This window comes from Mytilus trossulus, unplaced genomic scaffold (genome assembly GCF_036588685.1).
Source record: "Mytilus trossulus isolate FHL-02 unplaced genomic scaffold, PNRI_Mtr1.1.1.hap1 h1tg000247l__unscaffolded, whole genome shotgun sequence".
Classification (NCBI taxonomy): domain Eukaryota; kingdom Metazoa; phylum Mollusca; class Bivalvia; order Mytilida; family Mytilidae; genus Mytilus; species Mytilus trossulus.
Window position 1 is genome coordinate 833,006 of NW_026963318.1, and position 17,946 is coordinate 850,951.

The 17,946-nt window shown below is 31.8% G+C and overlaps 4 protein-coding genes and 1 long non-coding RNA gene across 5 annotated transcripts; 2 read left to right on the forward strand and 3 right to left on the reverse strand.

Moving 5' to 3' along the window:
* The first annotated feature begins 554 nt into the window (after window positions 1-554).
* Window positions 555-2,894, forward strand: LOC134701621 (uncharacterized). Its single transcript, XR_010104164.1, has 2 exons — window positions 555-1,189; window positions 1,495-2,894. It is a non-coding gene; the product is annotated as an uncharacterized LOC134701621 (long non-coding RNA).
* Window positions 2,895-3,840: 946 nt separating this feature from the next.
* LOC134701572 (histone H3.v1-like) lies at window positions 3,841-7,274 on the forward strand. Its single transcript, XM_063562705.1, has 4 exons — window positions 3,841-4,207; window positions 4,850-5,044; window positions 5,249-5,430; window positions 6,120-7,274. The coding sequence occupies exons 1-3, from the start codon at window positions 3,977-3,979 to the stop codon at window positions 5,417-5,419; spliced, it is 597 nt and encodes a 198-aa protein (XP_063418775.1). The 5' UTR covers window positions 3,841-3,976; the 3' UTR covers window positions 5,420-5,430; window positions 6,120-7,274.
* LOC134701650 (uncharacterized) lies at window positions 7,138-11,146 on the reverse strand. The gene is made up of 2 exons (XM_063562788.1): window positions 8,089-11,146; window positions 7,138-7,202 (listed from the first exon to the last, which is right to left on the reverse strand). Exons 1-2 carry the CDS (start codon window positions 11,144-11,146, stop codon window positions 7,138-7,140), a joined length of 3,123 nt encoding a protein of 1,040 aa, XP_063418858.1.
* A 2,101-nt stretch (window positions 11,147-13,247) lies between these two features.
* Window positions 13,248-14,570, reverse strand: LOC134701651 (uncharacterized protein F54H12.2-like). Its single transcript, XM_063562789.1, has one exon. The coding sequence runs from the start codon at window positions 14,568-14,570 to the stop codon at window positions 13,248-13,250; it is 1,323 nt and encodes a 440-aa protein (XP_063418859.1).
* An 884-nt stretch (window positions 14,571-15,454) lies between these two features.
* LOC134701652 (uncharacterized) lies at window positions 15,455-16,609 on the reverse strand. The gene has a single exon (XM_063562790.1). It carries the CDS (start codon window positions 16,607-16,609, stop codon window positions 15,455-15,457), a length of 1,155 nt encoding a protein of 384 aa, XP_063418860.1.
* Window positions 16,610-17,946: the final 1,337 nt, after the last annotated feature.

The following is a 17,946-nucleotide window of genomic DNA, read 5'->3' on the forward strand; positions in this document are numbered from 1 at the left end:
ATCGTTTAGAAGCAATCGATGGAAAATGTAAACAGATGTCTATGGTGCAGAAAAAACTATTTTCTGACGTTGTTAAAGATTCAAAATTATCATCAAATCCTAATACCGAATTTATAACACGAGAAAATGACACAGACCAGTTTGGAAATGAAGCACAAATTGAAAGCGTGAGCATGGTGACTCCTGAACAGTGACATTACCCAACGTACACGGATAATGATAGTGAAATCACAAATGACCGTTTTAATCAAACTCTAAAACCTTATCACGTTCTGTCAAACCTAGTGTTGTATTATCAGGTAATGACCAAATACCAAAAGGGAACAAAGGACAGCCAATTGAACCATTAGTTTCAGACAGCGATACTTCAGTATTTAGGGGAGTAGTTCGAAAAAGGACTAGACGTATTGTACTTTATAATGTTCGAGCTGACAAACCATATAAACTTGTAAATGGAGCCGTAAAATCGTTTGCAGCAAAAAAAAAGGTGTGAAAATAACTTTTTCAAAACTACTTAAGAAGCGTGAAGGAAGAGGATATACTACATATATAAGTAGTATATATTGTGTGGCAGCAGCAAATATTTTTGCCACGTTGACAAAAATTTTGCCCCCGTCAGCAAAAATTGCATAATATATTTGTTGGATAATATCAAAATATTGATTTTTAATTTGTAAAATATAAAAGAATGTTTTTATTTTTTTTTCTCACTGCATTAAACAATTTTAATGCATTACCAATCAATTTAACATTGTTGATATGCTGGATATGGAAGTAGTAAAAGTAAATTGAACATTTAAAAAAAAATTTCATTTCATTAAACAATTTAACGCATTACCAATCATTTAAATTGTTGATATGCTGGATATGGAAGTAGTAAAAGGAACATTTAAAACAATTTGAGAGCTTTAATTTGATAAAAGTTTAATTGGTAAATATAATAATTAACCCTAACCCTAACCCTAACCCTAACCCTAACCCTAACCCAAACAAAAATATCATACATTATAAATTATTATTATTATTAATAAAACATGGATGAGATAGAATCATGTGAAAATATAGCCAGACTTGATAACATATTCGATATAATATATGCAAAGTCAGTTTTTGACAAAGTCAACACCACATGCACAGGAGGAAGACAAGGGTCTAGATAATATTAAGATCATTCTTATAATGATTTTTGGTAAGTATCTAAATTTAATTTATTTATTTGATTGACAAACAATATAAAAATAAAATAAATAAATAAAATAAAAATATATACATGTTCTAATAAAAACACTTATTTATAAATAAGAAAAAGATGCGGTATGAGTGCCAATGTATTATAGATCAAAGTATGACCTTCAACACAGAGCAAAAGCTCACACCAAACAGTAAGCTATAAAGACAATTCAAACAGAAAAACCAATGGTCTAATCTATTTATATATATCAATATATTTTATAATTTTTAAAGTAAGTGACATATTCAAATTTATCTTTACAGCATCTCTAGCATGTGTTATGCTCTTGTCGCTGATGTTATTTTGCATCTGCAAAAAGAAGAGAACTGCAAAAACCAATTTCCGCCAACACCAATTCTCCTTCAATGTCGATGCAGATTCACTATCCGAAATAGAAATTGCAGATTTTGTTAATACACCAAAAAAAACTGTTTAAGTTAATATCTATCTCTGTATTTACTACTTTTTAATTTGTAGAATATATCCTCATCGCAATTTATGAAAGGCTTCAAGAAATTATAAATTATTTTTTTCCACCACGTGAAAATAACAGACGAGTAGCCCCAGCACAACAACAACCACCAAGAATATTGAGAAGATCAAACAGGATATCTATTCGGCCACAGAGACTAACCTATGATTAATTTTCTAAACTTTTAAATTTTATGAAATTTTTTAAATTTTTTTTCTAAATTTTATATTTTTTTTATTTTTTTTTTTCTAAATTTTATAATCTTTTTTCTAAATTTTATAAACTTATTTATACACTGTTATCTAAATTTTAATAATCACTGATGAGGATGTATTCTACAAATCTACTTATATTATGAAAAATTATATCACCAAAACTTTTCAATTTTCTTTCATTTGATTTATTTGGATTAGTTACACTTTATTTTAATTAAAGAAAAGATTTTGATTATACTCGCATTTCTCTACTCTCATTTTATTATATTGTAAATAGTAGTATACATGTAGTTTGTTTTTATAAATTCACCTTAGTTTATATGTTTCATGCTCATTCAAACCATAAATTTCATTATAAATCTATTCTTTTCATTAAATAATCTACTTTCTCTGGTATTAAAGTTCATTATTAATCTATTCCTTTCATTAAATTATTCTTTTTAGTTTTCCATTTACATATGTTTAGTTTTGTAATAGAAATAAATTAAATTAAAAAACAAATATGATTGGTATTATTGTATATATGTAAATAATATATATATGTATATAATGTTTGGAGAACTTTTTGTTTTTATGTTTACTTTATCATCATTTTCATCTTTGGAATTTTTTCATATGAGAATTTACAGCATCCAAATTTAATTACAACATATTATCGCATATTTTATCATATTGTGTTTGCTTAAACTTTTTTTCTTTTGTTTTTATTACTTTTTATAGTGCTATATGATTAAGTTAAACCTAGAGATAAATATATAAAAATTCTTGATTTGTAACCGCTGTCATGGTGCTTTCTATAACATGTTTTATGTGAAAAAAATGGTGCATTACAAATGATGTAAGTTTTTTATAACCAAATTTCATTTGATAGTTCTCTTGTTTATATTATTTACAATTGTTATATAAATAGTGCAGAAAACTTGATTTGTTTTGAAACTTACTATGTTGTTTCATGGAATAAAGTATTTGTATTTGATATGTGTTAATAAATTAGACTTTTCTTAAACTTTTCCCACTGCATTGCTACCCCAATCAATGTGGATGATTACCAGTTGACACCATTTGTATATCATCTAGAAATTTGCAAACAAAAACTTTGCTTAATTAATTTTTATCTACTTTAAATTTATTAATTATAAAAGAAATATGGTTTAATTGCTGATGAGACAACTCTTCAAAGAGGTCAAACCACAAGCTTCAATCTCAAATCTTGTCAAGAAAATGAAATATTTACACAGGAAAAAAGAAGCTAGCTGAAAAAAAAGTCATGAACAAAACAAGATTCACCATTTACAATGATCCAAAGAAAAGAAAAGAGCATATCTAGAAATTTGCAAAACAAAAACTTTGCTTAAAACATTTTTATCAACTATTAATTATAAAAGATGGTAATCCACAAGCTTCAATCTCAAATCTTATCAAATGAAATATTTACACATGGGAAAAATTAGCTAGCTGCAAAAAAGTCATGAGCAAAACAATTAACTACGATCCAAAGAAAAGAAAAGAAAAAAGTAGCATGTAGGGGGAAAAATAGAGAGAGAGAGAAAAAGGAGATATGATCCACCATTGAAAATATGATCCAAAGAAAAGATGATCCAAAGAAAAGAAAAAAGTCGCTTATGTTCTAACGAAGGAAAAAATAGAGAGAGAGAAAAAGGAGATAGGATTCACCATTGAAACTATGATCCAAAGAAAAGAAAAAAGGTGTTTTAACGATGAAAAAAATTAGAGCGAGAGAGAGAGAGAAAAAAAAGGAGATAGTAATGAGATGTAAAAATAATCGTCAAAATCCAACTCGATTTACCATTGAAAATATGATCCAAAGAAAAGAAAAGAAAATAGGTTTTGTTTTAATGAAGGAAAAATTATATATAGAGAGAAAAAATAGTAATGAGATGTAATATGAATTAATAAAATGGTGTAACATGGATAATGGAAGGTTGGCGAGCCTTTAGGAGTAAATAAGTGTTGGAAACTATTATTCAAATTTAATGAAACGGAAGCTTTATTCCTTTATTAACGCGGTACACTCAATTCTATCATAAAGCGATAAAAATGATGAACCAGGTTGAGTACATGAGGGGATTTGGTGGAGAAGTAGAGCGGGCTGAGTTGAATTTTGGAAGAAAGAAGAACATTGCGGTTACACCGTACAAGGGATATGTTTATATCCACATAGGCAGTTTAACAAGTAGCAGAAGCATAACTCTTGGGACTGATGAGTTTAAAGAGCTATGCAATCTGAAGCCAGTTCTTTTAAAAGCTGAGGCAGAAATAAAAAAACAGGTTAGTGATTTCTAATATTTAGCAGTAAATATTTACATGAACATATAGCTAAATTATTATCGTTCAGCAGCAAATAGTTGAGCGTGATATATATTTTATTCTCTAAGAAATAGGAGCGATCTACAAAATTATTTTAAAGTAAGATATTGCGAGTGTTTAATAAAAGCACCAGCTGCAGATGTTTCACCTTATATGTTTTTTCGTAAATTTCACTACTGCTAGTAAGTACACATAATTTTCAAAGTTATTGAAAGCGAGTAAAAACTATATGATAAACGTTCTAATTATCCTTCAACAGCAAATAATTGAACATAAATATATACTTTATAGGTTTAATATACAACAAACGTTTTAGTTAAAAGTAAGTTATTGATAGAGAGTATTTACAAGCGGCTTGCGTTCAGCTGCAGATATTTCACTTGTTTCTGGGTTGATTTCACCACTGTTAGTATTAATTTTCAAAGTTATTGATAGCAAGTAAAAAATGTTTTGATAAACGTTCAGTTGCAGATATTTCAACATTTTTGTTTCTAGGTAAATTTCTCAACCGCTAATAAATACGAATTTCTTTCCCACAGCAAACGTTGATTTATATGATTTCTTACACGTTCAATTGTTTTTATTATATATTAATTTTTTTAGCTGCAAAAACCTAGCAGGAAAAAGAAGGTTATAGTTGTTGAAGAGGAAGAAGAAGAAGAAGAAGAAGAAGAAGAAGAAGAAGAAGAAGAAGAAGAAGAAGAAGAAGAAGAAGAAGAAGAAGAAGAAGAAGAAGAAGAAGAAGAAGAAGAAGAAGTAGAAGAAGAAGAAGTAAAAAAAGTTACTTTGAAAAGAAAGGTAAAACAACTTTTTTTTTTTTTTTTTTCTATGTAAATCAAAATAAGTAGTTATAATTTTCAAGTTTATGAATTTAAAGTAATTATCCAATTAAATGTACCATAAAAAGAAAAAAAAAAAAAAAAAAAAAAAAAAAAATTGAAAACATTGAAATAACTTTAAAATTTTAAGATGATTTTCTATATTATGATATTCTTATTTTAGAGAAAGGTGATTGCTATCAGCGATAGCGATGAGGAGGCGGGAGTGTCAGAGTCGGACGTCAGAAAGGTGATTGTTGCAGCAGAATCTGGCCCGTTCAAGGGGCTAAAGAAGAAAAAGAAAACAGCTGGAGCTGGATTCATACTTTCTGAAGCAGTTGAAGATGGCGAGTGAAGATAACACCAGTAAGTGATCAAATTTTTATTCTGTTTCTAATATGTTCTTATATACAATAGTTAGGATAGAAATCATTCATAACTTAGCAACATTTTTCCAATCAAAGATTGATTTATCAATATGTGAAATACTCGCTTTAAGATAAAACCATTGCCTTTGATTTAAAGCGATCTCATTTCTAAGAGGATCATTTCTCAATAATACAAACAGTTCACTATTCAATATACATGTATTTACAAAAATATCTTCAGATAAAGCAAAAGTGTCCATTTTATTACAAAATAAATCGTTTCCGCTACTGTTTCGTTTAACATCATCAGATATGAATGGAGGATCATTTTCACTGTTTAATGGTCCATTTATTAATATAACTGCTAGAGTTATCGAACAGAATAACAATCCGACAATTTTCATCTTTGCACCAAGCCTGTGCAGTTGTGGAAACTGGTCACTGATTTCAGCTGTATCCATATTGATAAAATTGTAATCATGCTCATCTGTCATTTTAAGTGAATATTCTTCCACATTTGCACTACTCAATTCATCCTTTTCATTTATTTTAGAAATCTCCATTATGAAATCCAATTTCTTAATACAGGTGTCGCACTTTGTTCATTTGTTTTCATGCATGTATCTGTAGATTTATGATGTGAAAACTATTTTACTAGAGTTTATGTATCTTATTTATTTCTTTTAGCCAATCAGAACAGAAAAAGGACAATGGGAGAAGAAGTAGAAAAAAAGACACTGAGTGAAAAACGAAAGCGGTCAGCTCCACCTTCATTAAGAACTTTATCTGTTGCATGTATTTATAATAAATTAACAACAAAATGTGATATTCAAATGAGAGATTTTTTTGTAAAATTCCCTCACCAATTTTAATTATTTTTATGGATTATGCAGACTTTCAATTTGTTTTAAATCCTGGATTTGCCGAATTAGATGTGTTTAATGCTGCCGAGGAAATTTTTGATCAAAGATATCAATTAAATAAAATGATAAGGGAATGCAGCCATTTCACATCTGAAGAGATATTCATTCATTTAAAGAACGTCCCAGGGTCTGTTTTAAATTCACTCGGACTTTCGTTCAATAGGGAGAACTTTTCCGATATTTTAAGGAAAATATTAAACATGCGATTTTCACGTGTTTAATTTACCAAAGAATATGTCTCATATATTTTAATCTAAAATTTAAGAAATTTATTTGTAATATTTTCATCGTGTTTGAAGGTCTTTTTCCCCATTGCACAATGTATTTCACTGGTGCGTTTGAAGGTGTAATTCCCCATTTTCATAATTGTGTTTAATTTACCAAAGAATATGTCTCTTATATTTTAATCTAAAATTTATTTGTAATATTTTCATCGTGTTTGAAGGTGTTATTCCCCATTGTCCAATGTATTTCACTGGTGTGTTTGAAGGTGTTATTCCCCATTTGAAGGTGTTATTCCCCATTGACATAATGTTTGAAGGTGTTATTCCCCATTGTTCTAATGTTTGAAGGTGCTATTCCCCATTGTTCTAATGTTCGAAGGTGTTATTTCACATTGTCCTATGTTTGAAGGTGTTATTCCCCATTGTCCTATTGCCTTAATGTTTGAAGGTGTTATTCCCCATTGTCCTATTGTCATTATGTTTGAAGTTTGTTTGAAGGTCCATTTGGGTTTTAAAGTTATGTATTTTCATTGGGGTTTTTAAGTTAAAGTCGCCATTTTACCATGCTACTCCCCATTGCCCTATGTATTTCACTTCCCCAGGTTGATAGCAAACGGATAAAACTTAAATATGTTGATATATTTTATTATAAAATCATATATTTATTTACATGAAATAAAATATTATATAATTATTGTACAGTGTGTTTTCTTTTTCTTGAATTTATTACGGATATGGATTTTTTTTTCAATTTACAATTGTATTAATGTTTTTCTTTTAATTTTCTATGAAAATATGCTAGCGAATGCACATTATCATCCAGCAAGTGTCTCTTGTCATCATATGGTGATAGTCCACTTTTCACAACCTTCACCATGTGAATCTGATGGTTGAAACTTCTCAAAGTGTACATATGCGAGAGTAGTGGAGAACAATTGAACAAGGTGTTTTTATATTGTTCGAATCTAACATTTCGGGTTTTAATACCCTTTGCTACTACAGTTTCCTTGTCGTCTGCGGTGATAAAACTATACATTTTTGCTCTTAGTCCGATATATTCCACCATTTGAATGGACTTGCATTCATCTTTGAATAAACCAATAATCGATTTCCTGTCTTTGGTGTAAAGAGGGTGATCAGCTGGATAATTTGAAAAGTCATATAGCTCACTGTTTAACGACATGTCTCTATATATGTCATCAGTTCTCACATGCATAATGAAACTGTCAGTATCTGTGTAACATAATGTTACATTCTCCTTGTATAGTTTTTTCATGTGGTTGTAGTAGTAATCAACCATGTGCGCCTTTGACAGATCGAGAATCATTTGTCCTAGGTAAATTGGTTTGTTGAAGAAAATTTTTGTTTTGGTTTGTAGCACGCCGCACAAGTGGTCGTTGAATATCTTAAAGCTTTTAAATGATGATTTTGCAGTAAGTTTTTGAAACTTATCCCACCTATGACAGAGAGAGAAGTTGATATGTTTCCGCAACGATTCCATTGATTTACCGAAAATAGCATTGTTGCCATTTTTAAAAAGTTTTTGCTCGAAATTGCTAGTAGCCTTTTTCCTCATTTCAGTATTGAAGTCAATATACTGTTTCAACCATGGACGCTGTTCAAATGAAACTATATTGTGAATCTTCTTCAAAACCAAACCTAGTTTGAGGTATAACTTTAGATTCACATAGTGCAAGATGTAATGCTTTTTATCTTTCAAAGTAGCTAGCAATTTGGTGCTCGGTTGGTATTCTTTCCCATCATCATTTGCTTGCTCATACAGATGACGTGAATGAGGTGAAAGCATTTCATTTGTTATCACTCCTTTTTCAACTGCAAGAGGAAAATCATTGTGAAGATCGTGTAAGTTATCTGGGTAATCCAAATCGCATTCAATGACATATCCGATGTCAGCGTTATTGGATACATTTAAGACATTGAAATCGTTTATTTCCTCTTCTGACAACCACTGGAATTTCCCCACAGCTAATGGCATGCTCATGCTTAAACCGTATAAATTGTTCGCATCTACATACATCAAGTATGAAGTTGGTAAAGCTGGATCATAATTGCTCAAGTAGGGATTGTTTGCTTTTGCATGTCTGCAGCTCACCATTGTTAAACCTCCTCGTATACTCTGCTCAAAGAAGAGCCACATTGTAGGATCTGTCAATAGCTCAAGTCTCACACCAGTCATTTTCAATGCAGATTGCCAGGAAAGCCCTGGAAGAGTGTAATAATTTGCAGGGTCGAGGGAATAGTTCGTTATCCACTTCTTCCTGAAAGTTTCAAATACATCAGCTAATAATAGAACGTCAGTTTTTAGATAAAGATCATGATATTCGCCTATATTCTTAATATTCATTTGATTCCATACCCGTTGCGCATGTTCATACTCGGTTTGACTAATTGTTTTCTCTGATAAATTGCTGTAGAATTTGTCTATAGAGGGTAATTCAGTTTCATTGAACCTTGCTGCATTGTCAATGTATTCGTAAGGATATGTTCCTTTTTTCAACAAAAGAGCAATCCGCTTATCATCATCAAATTCTTTTGTAAAATGTTTAAATGTTTCTTTCGGATTCTCCTTAGACATTGACGATACCAATTCCTCTAGTGAACAATTCAAAAACTGGTATGAATCGATAAAGCGCAGATTGGATAGGTTGAAACTGATGTACTTTTCTGCATTCGTGGCTATGCAACCAATTTCTTCACTCTTGAAAATACCTATCGAGGAACAGATTAAATGTGCATCAAACTGTTTCAGGTTATGAAATATAACTGGCACGAATGTGTGTTCTTTAAAATTAAGATTGCAATCTCTGCATGAAGCGCCACGAAATTTACCTGAAACATGTGCATGGTCTCGAACGCGGATAGTGGAATCTGTAAATTCTTCCATGCAAATGTGGCAATGTGTACTTGATTGAAAATCTTCCTCATCTTCAACAGTCATGCACAAGGGTTCAGGATTGTTCAAAATAGCCTTTATACGTTTATTTTCGTCAAGAAGACTATGAAGGAAGTGTTCACTAACATTTTCACCTCTATATATTTTAGGTGGTTGAGTGTATCTGTCATCGATGCAAACAACTTGATAACCGTACCCGCATGGTATCAACTTTGTTAATTTCGTTGTGCTGGTTCGATTATCTTCTGGCTCTTCAGTAACCATAGGTTCGCAAAATGTTTCCATGTCAGCATAAATAACAAATGATGTTTGTAACTGTTTGGCGTGATCTTGAAATGTTAGTATATCGTCTACCCCCTTGGTGGGATATGTCACATGTTGAGCTTCAAATTTTGAGCAGTATTTTATATGTTTCTCTAAAGTATGTTCACTGGTGAAACCTGATAAACAGAATCTGCAATACTTATGACTGCGTCCCAAGCATTTTGTTCGATATAAAAGTCTATTGAGATCTGTAATCAAACACCAGTGACTTTTATTCCCACTTTTCAAATACAATAAGTCAACTTCATGATGAGCTTCTCTTAGACCTGTTACATGGAGGGGGAAAAATTCACCCTCTTCAAATCCTAACACCATTACTGAAATGTTATTCTGCCTTTCAAATTTACTCACAAATGATGGTGCAACGGGCAATTGTATACCTTCCATGTTCAATTCATGTTCATATGGGATGTAGTGATGCACTTTAGAAGGGTCACCTGAACACGTAGGATGTATGGATGCTATAATAGCATATACAAAACATTTTTCATCTAAGTTTCTTATGTTGAGTAACGCTCTGGTTGCAGCAAGAGTTCTTGGTAGGGGTATATACGATCCACCGCCTAAAGGTTTATATTTAGCTGTATTAATCTCAATGTGTTTAATATGATCTAATGACCAACCGCTCCCATTTCGTATATACTCATCAAAACTTTTGAATATTTTTTGATATGTCACATTAATATCATGTTCATCATCTATATTTGCTCTATCAACTAGATTCGATGTCTTCGAGATAAAATGTGCATTATTCTTTAAATCATTACCACCTTCACCTCCATTCGGCTTGATCATTTGCACAAGACAATTCATATACCACTTAATATGACCGAGTTCAACACACATCTCTTGTAAATGAGTTTTTACCTCATGCTTAATTCCAGATAAAAATGCTAGAAGATCATACTTTTCCCCATTATCCTCATTCGGATAAATGAAACGAGCTCGTGCTATTCCCAAGAGAGCAGACTTATCCACACTTTTATGTTTGATTGTAGTATGTGAATTTGAATCAGTGTTTCCTGAACCAGTCTGATAAGTTGTATGATCGATGTTGCTATGTTTAAACAAATTTTCCGCTGAATCAAAATGTCTATCACATTGTCGACATGGAAATGTACAACTGTTTCTCTGGTGTCTCTTCAGTTTGGAAGGGTGATCAAACAGAAGTTTACAATAATAACATGAATAGACCTTAACCGTAAGATTTGATCTGTTGTCATTATCAACACTCAATCGATCATTTAACTCTCGCAACTGCTGTTGATATTGAGGGTTACTGTCAGGATAAAGACGCAATAAATCCTCGCAGAAATGATCATCAGCCATGACAATTGTGATATCAATAGCACTTTCAACGTTTTATATATACTACGCGATCGTGGACTAGAACTAATAGGCGAACATATGTTATCTAAATATTTATTTTATTAATTAAATTTAAAGGTACACAGTGTAAATATACAAATAGACAATATATTATATACATATATAAATATAGACAAATTTAAAGAAAAATACAAGTGATTGATTGAAGTCTCCAATAGTTTTAAATAATCCACTTCTTCATTACAAATGAAATGATAACCATTTACTCTTTAATCTTTTGCGATTTTGCGATTTTTCCACATTTCTTAAGAATTTTTCAGGAGACATCTTGATAGCTTTACCCTCTGCTGCACCATCATATTCATCAACATCCATCCTATTTTCCTCTTGATTGTCTGATTTTGATCGATCTACAGTTTCTTTTAAATTTTTCAATTCTGTTTTTTGCAAAACCTGACCACTACCATGTTGTTTGGTTACATCTTCTTCTAGGTTTATTTCTGTTTTTATACTGTCACTATCTTTACCATCATATTCCTTTTCTTTTTCTTTCACATTAACAATTTCACATTGGTTGGACATATTCATCAATCTTTCATATTTCTCCTTGGGTAATAGTATTAACTCCCGAGTCATAGTATTTGAAAAAAGATGATATCAATGTTGGAATAATAACAATTATCTTCAGTAAACGTTTTCTCCTCAACTGAGGTGTTATATTATTAACTACCACAGCACGAATGAACTTTGCAAAAGTTGAAAGATTCCTTTTAACCCTCTCAGACTATGGTATGACGCTTTTTAGACAGTTGAATACTATTTCTACTAATAGTTGTAATTGTCTGTGGTCCGTGCTTTTTATGATTTGAGCAGATTGTTCAGGTGTAGTGTTCGCCAATAATTTAAGGAAGCTTCTACTTGATTCTTTTAAAATCATTTTGGTTGATAAACAATCGTGTCCTCCCCCGGAAAAGGATTTGCGCGCAACTGATATTCAGGGTTTGAACCTGGTGCTATATCCACTATCAAGCAATTGTATGGTCTGCTAATTGCACGTTGGTAAACGTCCATGAAAAAGCGAACTTGACCTGGAAACATTTGTCGAGCTAAAGATTGTATTTGCAGTGAATCTCTACCATTTTTGAAAAGAAAAAAGACGTGAGAATTCAAACTGATTGATCGCATAACCTTCCCCTTCTGATATAAATTTTGTAGTATAAAAATAATTGATGTTAAGGTGTGATGACTTAAAACGCAATAAATCTTCTGCATCAGTTTACAGTCCACTACTTCATCCATTTTATCATCAATGATCCATAATGTGTGTATATCCTTATCAACAAGAAAATCACTTTCATCAGGCAGTTCCAGTTGAAATGAAATGTTGGAGACAGTTTTTTTCAATTCATCGAAGACATCTTGCCATATGCTGTAACAGTAGTATATCTTCTGAGGTGGTATTGTAAACATTTCCTGAGCGTTCTCTAATAATCTTTTAATGTATGTAGTTTTTCCTGAACCCGTTGGACCGACACATATTGAAGTCATGGGTGTTTGAAATTTCACCAAACTCATGATGATCACCTCTTGCTCGAATGATGATTGTTACCATGTGTCTCATCATTTTAAACACTTTTTCATATGCAGTGTGAATAGGTTTTACCAATCACATTGAAAACAAAGATGTCGTTTGCTTGATGATTATCACTGAAAAAATCGTGAATGTTAGTTAGATCATACTCTCTACATTAGAGTGATAAGATGAAAATGCAATATTGACCGCATACTGATGAATTCTCACTCTGTAATCGTTTTTGATTTATTTCCAGAGATATCGCATTGTGTTCAAAGAATTTTAAGAAGTGACGTGAATAATAATCGGGAGAGTGTGCGAAGCTGTCGAAAAATATCCCTCTTCGTTCCTCATTTATGAAAAAGGCGATCCAGTGTGCACCATTCTCAAAATGATTTTCAGTGTTACAAATAAATCCCATGGGTCGATTTCTCACTATCTTAGGTATCTGATCTGCTGCAAATATACCAACAATTTTATCCTTCATTAGTTCATCACAATTAATCATACACTCCAATTGCATAGTGTTCATTCTTGAATTATGATGTCTCGAGTTTGAGTTATTTCAAAATATCCACTAAATTCACTATAAATGATTATAGTTGTTGGTTCAGTGAGGGGAGAATCAAATGTGCATTCCAAATTGACACGTTCATTCCTTTTCAATGTTAAATAATCTAAACCTTCAAAAATTGGTTCCAGTTGAAAGGCATACAAGGCATATCCTTCAGAAAAACTGTCTCTGTTTAATCCATTACCACAGTCTTGCAGAGTTTTCCCAGCAACCTCAAATAGATTGCGAAATGCAACAATGGATGATTCTCCACTTGACGAGTCAAATTTTACTCTGACAGGATTCCCGGAAACTGGCACTCCCTCAACTTTAAGATTTATTTCACTTAGGTGGCAATGTTTGAATGTCCACGGACATAGTGAGTAGTCACCTGCTATGTTTTGACTCCCCGTAAAGGCTATCAATACCTTATTGGGTCTATTATTCTGGAATATGTTGTTGAAGTTAAAACTTATTTGACCAGCTGGAAGTGAAATTGTGCGAACATCATTTTGCACAATGGGATATTTAGCGTTTACTGTCCTGAGTATAGAATCGTGGCCATATACAATGCCGGGGTGAACGTGGATCTTTGCTATTGATAGATACATATCTTCAATCTCAAGGTAATAATCAGCATCTTCATCAACCGACATTAGATAAAATTCTGGTCTCGATCTGTAGAATTTCACAGTAACTCCTACTTGATTTAATATGTAACGATTCATTGAAAACAGGGGATGGAAAATGTTTCCTTCAAGATCAACAGTTTTACCATTTTTTATGTATGCTGTTCTTCTGTAGAGCCCAAGATTTGATCCTGTGTTACAATCTGCATCATCCAATGTTCCTTGATGATCGTCTATCCATAATTGACTTGAGAGCTGCGATTCTTTAGCTTCTTTCCCATATTTCAATAAAGTTTGCATATAAGCTTTGTAAGGGTAAAATCCTGTTGAAGATGTGACAATTTTATTTTGAATTAAAACATCTATTTGATTAAATAATGCATGCAAAACATAGTTCACAGGCCCGCAATTAACGTCACTGCTATCTGCTATGGTTCCATCTCCTCTTTTAAGTCTTAGACGTACATGCATTGTTGATTTACTTAAGTCTAGATACTCTGTTCCACCAGATATGTGAAACTCTATTGGCGATGTCTTTGTAAAAGTTGCAGCTGGTCGAATATGTTCATATGTGATTCTTGTGACTGCAGTTTGATGACCTGGTAGATTGAATAAAGACAACTGACTTGGTTGCAGCTCATGAAATGTTTCAGGATTTATTTTAGCCATTTTGAATTTTACTGGAAATTATCCTTTTCAATTAGCTGATTCTTTAATCTTTTTTTCACACTCTGTACACTTCCTTTCTTACTGTTTGTTTTATTTTTCCTTCCTCCTTTCTTTGTCTTTTTCGTTTTCTTCTGCTCCCCTCTATGGCTTTTTCTATTACTGTTTTGTAACTTCCCACGTTTGCGTTTTATCTATTTCACAGCTCGACTAATTTCCGACTTAGCATTTTCCACCTGCTGCTGTGCATGTGTTACAAGTTTAATGGGTGATTGCGCATGTGGTTTACTTTGTGGTAATGTGATTGGTTCCATGAAGCTAGCTGCTGAATTAGTGAGGGAACCACCACTCTGGATAGTTCTTCTGTATGAATTATTAAGATATGAATTGTGATGTTTGTCATTCGCTAGATTTTCATAGTACATTATCCATGTCCTAGGGTCTAGCACATATTGAGAATTGTTCAATTCCATGATTATCATGCAAAGTATGGATACGACCTGAAGTGCAGTGTAATCGACACTGGATTTTTTAAAAATGATGCATGACTCCCTTGCATGTCAGTAATAAAGAATTCAATGTCTCTTATTTCACTTTTCACCACTGGAATGTAATCAAGTTGATCAAAGTGGTAGTATTCAGTTTGAGAGCAGCAACATATTCGCTTCAATAAGGGTTGTTTGTTACCATCGACTATTACATCACCGCATATGTTTGCATATATATATAGATCATTATTTGATGATAATTTAATATCAACTAATGCGACTTTCCATTTTGATTTCATCACTATTGGCGTCTGAAGATATGTACGGAATTTGTGTGGTCTGTTATGTGGGTAAATGTCTAAATTTTTGTTACTGTTAATGACCATGTAAAAGCTCATTTTATAAGTCAACAATATCTCTCTCAGGAATCCACTGACAAAAACGTTTATCCCAATCCTGGAATTTTACATAACCCTCACGTTGACCATTCCGCCTTCGCCATTTAAGCACTTTCTCAACAAACCACAATGCGTCAGCCTCCTTTTTCACACGCTGCAACTCTGTATAATTGAAATTGCCTACAACTTCCTTGTCCAAAAAATCTTGTACTTTATAAAAGATTTTCCCATGTATTAGAAATCGTCTATATATTTTAAATATTTCGGAGGTCCACTGTTGCTGATAAGCTCTTTGAAACGGTTTCTTCAAATGGCTCAGTCTTACCATGTCATTGATTTTAAAATGAAACTGTTTCCCTCTTTTACGTTGTACTTTTAATGTTTCTTTCTTTTCTCTGATTCGTTTTTCTTTGGGTGGAGTTTTAATATACATATATGCCCACAAATCATATTTGTTTTTCTCATTCACATCTTTTGGAGCTGTATTATTTAAACTTCTAAGTGGCGTTGCATTATAACTTGCTACCAAATTTTGTAGAACATTGAGATAGCTATAAGTTCTATGCTTTGTAAAATATCGGAACATCATCCTCCGAAATGTCAAATTGACCCTCTCTGCTATTGACGCTTTACTACTGTCGGAATTTAAATAGACATGATGGTAAATGTCATATTTTTTAAACACACGTTTCAAATCTTTGTTTTTGAATTCAGTTCCCGCATCTGTGGAAACCTTCAAAGGGATTTTACCATGTTTGAAGATTTTTTCAAATGCATCAGCTACTGTCTTCCCAAACTTGTTTTTTAATGGATAAATCCATAAAAACCGTGTGAAAATATCGATAACAACCAACAGGAAACGTGTCTTATTGTTATATTTCTGTATGTTGGATACATCCATAAGGTCAGCATCGTATTGCTCATACGGTTCCGATACAATTATTTTCACTCTTTTAATTCTACGTTTTACAGGTTTTTGTAAATTGTAGTCGTCTATTTTTTCCATCCATTTCCTGATCTTGTATACGCTTGGTACATTTCCATCTCTTGATGTCTTCAACGTTTGATAAATTTTTTCAGCACTTAGGTATGCTCCCCCATTTGCTGTATTGTAATATACATTCCTAAGTTTTTCATCTAAATCATCATTTTCCATTGTTAAAAATAGGTTCCAAATCTATCATTTTTTCAACTTTATCTATTATGCGAGATGCTCTGTGCGGTGTTTTCAATATAGTATTTTTCCAATCTGTTGATTGTAAAAATGTAAGTTGATAGTAGACTCTCACATTATCTGGAATATTTGATTGTCTGACTAAATTAACAAAATCGGTGTACACTTTATCTGTTTCTACTTGATAAAAAAAATCCCATGCATTTCCTCCACTTATGTGTTCCACTTGATTTTCCTTCTTCAGAATGTCAAAAACTGACTTTGCATATATTATATCGAATATGTTATCAAGTCTGGCTATATTTTCACATGATTCTATCTCATCCATGTTTTATTAATAATAATAATAATTTATAATGTATGATATTTTTGTTTGGGTTAGGGTTAGGGTTAGGGTTAGGGTTAGGGTTAGGGTTAATTATTATATTTACCAATTAAACTTTTATCAAATTAAAGCTCTCAAATTGTTTTAAATGTTCCTTTTACTACTTCCATATCCAGCATATCAACAATTTAAATGATTGGTAATGCGTTAAATTGTTTAATGAAATGAAATTTTTTTTTAAATGTTCAATTTACTTTTACTACTTCCATATCCAGCATATCAACAATGTTAAATTGATTGGTAATGCATTAAAATTGTTTAATGCAGTGAAAAAAAAAATAAAAACATTCTTTTATATTTTACAAATTAAAAATCAATATTTTGATATTATCCAACAAATATATTATGCAATTTTTGCTGACGGGGGCAAAATTTTTGTCAACGTGGCAAAAATATTTGCTGCTGCCACACAATATATACTACTTATATAATGTGTGTAAACATTGTTGAGAGTGACTTTGAGATCGTAGAGCTGAATGAAAACTTCTGGCCAGCGGGTGTATACTGGAGAGAATACGTACCCTACAATAGTAACTTTAACAATAACAACCAAACAGAACAATCATGGAATTACAATCTAATTAAAATATTGATCTCTGATTACGTTATACTACATATGACAATCTAATTAAAATATTGATCTCTGATTACGTTATACTACATATGCTCATATATGTAGTATAACGTAATCAGAGATCAATATGTTAATTAGATTGATGGAATTAAAACCTATATTATATTTTGTATATTTTATATTTTTGCCATGATAAGGTTATTATGTTGGAACATGAGGGGTGCAATGTACGGTGTGTCGTACTTTCAAACTTTACTTAAGCAATCAGATATATGTTTTTTTACTGAACATTGGCTGAATAAAACTAATGTATGTTTTCTTCATAATATTGCTGACGAATTTCATGTTGTTTATAGTATT

Excerpts from the sequence above, each read along its gene's own strand:
- LOC134701652 (XM_063562790.1), bottom strand. The coding sequence starts at position 16,609 with ATGGAAAATGATGATTTAGATGAAAAACTTAGGAATGTATATTACAAT.
- LOC134701650 (XM_063562788.1), bottom strand. The coding sequence starts at position 11,146 with ATGGCTGATGATCATTTCTGCGAGGATTTATTGCGTCTTTATCCTGAC. Across the intron at positions 7,203-8,088 it reads TGGCAACAATGCTATTTTCG|TTTTATCCGTTTGCTATCAA; the intron begins GTAAATCAATGG and ends AACATATTTAAG.
- LOC134701572 (XM_063562705.1), top strand. The coding sequence starts at position 3,977 with ATGATGAACCAGGTTGAGTACATGAGGGGATTTGGTGGAGAAGTAGAG. Across the intron at positions 4,208-4,849 it reads AGGCAGAAATAAAAAAACAG|CTGCAAAAACCTAGCAGGAA; the intron begins GTTAGTGATTTC and ends TAATTTTTTTAG. Across the intron at positions 5,045-5,248 it reads AAGTTACTTTGAAAAGAAAG|AGAAAGGTGATTGCTATCAG; the intron begins GTAAAACAACTT and ends TTCTTATTTTAG.
- LOC134701651 (XM_063562789.1), bottom strand. The coding sequence starts at position 14,570 with ATGGCTAAAATAAATCCTGAAACATTTCATGAGCTGCAACCAAGTCAG.